At 46.5% G+C, this 3,547-nt stretch overlaps 1 protein-coding gene across 1 annotated transcript in view; it reads left to right on the plus strand.

The window, feature by feature from the left end:
- Positions 1 to 401: 401 nt before the first annotated feature.
- Positions 402 to 3,547, plus strand: part of dab2ipa (DAB2 interacting protein a) — a 172,134-nt gene continuing 168,988 nt past the window's right edge. Inside the window, exon 1 of the mRNA XM_063195742.1 lies at positions 402 to 516. Within this exon, the coding sequence (XP_063051812.1) occupies positions 477 to 516 (40 nt within the window). The 5' untranslated portion in view covers positions 402 to 476. The remainder of the gene's footprint in view (positions 517 to 3,547) is intronic.

A 3,547-nucleotide genomic window follows, 5' to 3' on the forward strand; every position in this document is an offset into this window, starting at 1 on the left:
CCTACCTCCCCACATTCTCCTCCCTCTCTCCCTCCCTCTCTCTTTCCAACTTTCTCTCCTTCTCTCCATCTCTCCCTCCTCCTTTTTCTTATCTTCTCGAGCCTCTCCCCAACTGCACTGTCACCCCTCCATTCCCTGTCTGTTATCCCTCGATCATACTGCCTCTCTTTCTCTCTCTCTCTCTCTCTCTCTCTCACACACACACACATACACAGACACACACACTACACACACACTCTCTCATTTCATCTCTTCTGCCACGCTCCCTCCTCCTCCTCCTCCTCCTCTTGTTCTTTCCTCCTTCTCCTCCTCCTCCTCCTCCTCCTCCTCCTCTCTACTCTAACTCTCTCTCCCCTCCCTACTCTCCCGTTCTCCCTCCCTCCCTCTCTGGTTCTCTCGTTTCTCCCTCCCTCCCTCTCTCTCAGTCTCTCTCTGTGTTAGCCAGGGGAGCATGTCTGACTTTCTGCTTTGAAGTTATGGAGTTGGACAATTCCACGGAGGAGACCAGCCATCATGGTAAGGAGAAAACTCCTCCACTGCGCTGCACTGCACTGCACTTTTCTTTCTGGTTTCTTTTATGCTTTGAGCCGCGGCACTTAACTTTTTCCTCTCGACTTAGAAGTGGCACACGGCACAGTCTCTTGTCTGTGTGTGTAGCGCAGCGAAAAAGTTGAAGTGTATGTGTGTGTGAGAGAGAGAGAGAGAGAGAGAGAGAGAGAGAGAGAGAGAGAGAGAGAGAGAGAGAGAGAGAGAGAGAGAGAGAGAGAGAGAGAGAGCTTTTACGGGCTGCCGGCAGCTTTTGAGAGTGTGTTTTGAGTTAAGCGGACCAAACTCTTGCTGATCTGCGTCAGCGAGAGAGGAGAGTGTGTGTGTGTGTCAGCTGGTATGCGAGTGTACTGTAGTGTGTGAGTGTGTGTGTGTGTGTGTGTGCTGAGGGGTGCGCAGGGGCAGTGAGCTGACAGGACCATGGTGTTTCAGAACGGAAGGAGAGTACTGCTGATTTGGGGCACGCCACTACTCCCATGCACCCCCCCAACACCCCCAACTTTTCCCTCAGCCTGGGAATGTGTAAGCATGAGGCCACTAATGTTTGAAGTCTCTCGCTCTCTTTTCTGTGAACCCCCCTTTTTCTCACGCCCTTCCCGACCACACAGAACTGTGCTGTGCTGGGAGTGTGTCTGTATGTGTGCGTGCGTGTGCGTGAATGTGTGTGTGTGGCGGGGTGTGTGTGGTTGGGTGTGTTTGTTTGTGTGTGTTGGTGTGTTTGTGTGTGTGCGTTTGGTGGGGGGTGGGGGGGGGGGGGGGTACGTGTGCTGTGTGTGTGTCTGTGTGTGTTGACATCGTCTAAGTCAGGATCTTGGAGATTGCATAGGCCTGCTTGTCTTGTCATAATCCGGTGATCCCCAAAAATCCTTTACTGTGGGCCCGAATGCTTGTTTTACATAATGGCACAGATGAAACAGCTGTCTTTAAGAGGCTTACCAGGGACTGTGTACGTCTGTGTGTGTGTGTGTCTGTGTGCGTGTCTGTGCGTCGGCATGAGTTTGTGTGTTTGTGAGACAGATGGAGAGAAATACAGAGAGAGGGGAAAGAGAGAGAGATTGTCTGTGGGCATAAAAAATGAACAGTTGAGAAATTTTAATTTTGTCTGATGATGGTGATGATGGTGCGGGTTCTCATGCTGCTGCACAATTGCTGTGTCACTCGGCCTGACCCAGATCTCAGCTCAATCTTTTAGGGACACGCGGCCTACTTCACGTGCTCGGAGTCGGCACAGTGACAAACCTGAGTATATTAGCCTCAATAAAATCGCTTAATAAAACAGTCCTGTGTTTCCCGCACTACTAGTTAAACAAAAAAGTCATTGTGTGCTGTAGTACAGTGCTGCTGTGTCTGTGGAGTTTGTTTGGTTAGACTTTGTGACAGAATAGCTTTAGGCTTTTTTTTGTATTACAAGGTTCACAATTTAACTCTGTCTTAACCTGGTTCGGTTTGGCATGAAACCGTGCGCTTGAAACATCATTCCACAGGCAATAAAGCACATGGAACTGAGTACAGTGCAATGAACTAGGCAGCAAAATAGTGTAGCTTCAACTTCAACCTCACTTTCCTAAAGGACAATAAGACTACTTCATGACACAGTCCTTGCACTTTTGTTGGAATATCTACTTCTGGTAAGTGACTTGTCTAAATATTCTAATTGGGCTAGACTTTTCTTATTACTTAATAATAATAATTTAATAATTACTATTGTTATATATCATATTGTAATGTTTTATTTATATTCTGTGTAGTTTTAAATGTTAATTCATGTTAAGTTCCTTGAAAGCACACTGCAACAGGTATCTTAATTCAGTGTTTCCCTCAGAATTTTCGTTAGTCAAGGTAGTGGGGTGTTAGTCAGCATCAGAGACAAGTCACCATCTTAAGTGGACATGCTATGTATGCTGTGTAGTTTCATTTGAAATATGATCTGAAAACTCTACTCTGTGATTCTACCACATAGTCTAATCAATCTAATCAGTTTATTATTATTGATTTTACAGTCACCCAGCCATAGTGGCCCAACTCTGGTATCCAGGCTGCTGTTACTCATATCCTCATGAACATTTTTATGCTTGAGGGGTTATCAGTCGCGGCAGGGCTGTTAACTGTTGTTGTCATGGTAACTGTTTTGAAGGGTCAATCGGCGGTGTTGCTTTTGTTTTTTGGCTTCTGGGTGTGGTCCAAGAATGTGACTTAGTACCAAACCTTGCCAACTGAACAAGCTGTAAGCTGTGTAATAGAAGCACTGCAAAGTTCCAATTTTCCATGCAGAATCCATGCTCCTCTACTAGCAGATTTTCAGCTTACAGATTAATGTATTTTTGCCATTGCAATGCATACATTGTCAGCAAAGTATTATTGTTTTCACTATTGCTGGCCCATCCGGAATCTAGGTTGAAGATGCTGGCTAAATTGTGTGTTTTGCTCTTGCATATACTGGGTCATTCCCAATCTAGGTTTTCAGATGTGCTGTACAGCAGGCTACAGTGACAGCCCTAATTTCACCATTGCATTGCACTGACCCAGCCTTCACAGTAGTCTAGATGGCTTAAGATGGCGTAGGCTGCCTGCAATGTGACGCTGCTGTTGTTATTGTGTATGGTGTTCAGCAGTGGCTGTGGTTGAGGTCTGTGGTTATTTTGCCATGCGGTCAGCAGACCTGTGGCTTATGGAGGCACTGCAGGGTGAATCAGACCCTGCCAGACGCCTTAAGACAGACTTAAAAAACGATGTGTACTCTGTGTACTGTGTGCGTGTGTGAGTGTGTTGCTGACGTGGATGTTTTTGTCGGTGATGTTTTGTTGAAGTCATACGAGCTGCAGCGGTGCGGTGTGCTTTAGCTGCCTCATTGGCTCCATCAGACGTGTGGTTTAATAGAGCAACTATGCCGTGAATCAGAATGGGGTCTCATCCAGTAGTGCAGACTGGAAATGTTTTGGGAAGTGAGTCAAGGCCATGGTTTGTTTGGAGACCAACCTGCTCAGGTCAAAGGAAGCAGAGG

This window comes from Engraulis encrasicolus, chromosome 3, assembly GCF_034702125.1.
Source record: "Engraulis encrasicolus isolate BLACKSEA-1 chromosome 3, IST_EnEncr_1.0, whole genome shotgun sequence".
Taxonomy (NCBI): domain Eukaryota; kingdom Metazoa; phylum Chordata; class Actinopteri; order Clupeiformes; family Engraulidae; genus Engraulis; species Engraulis encrasicolus.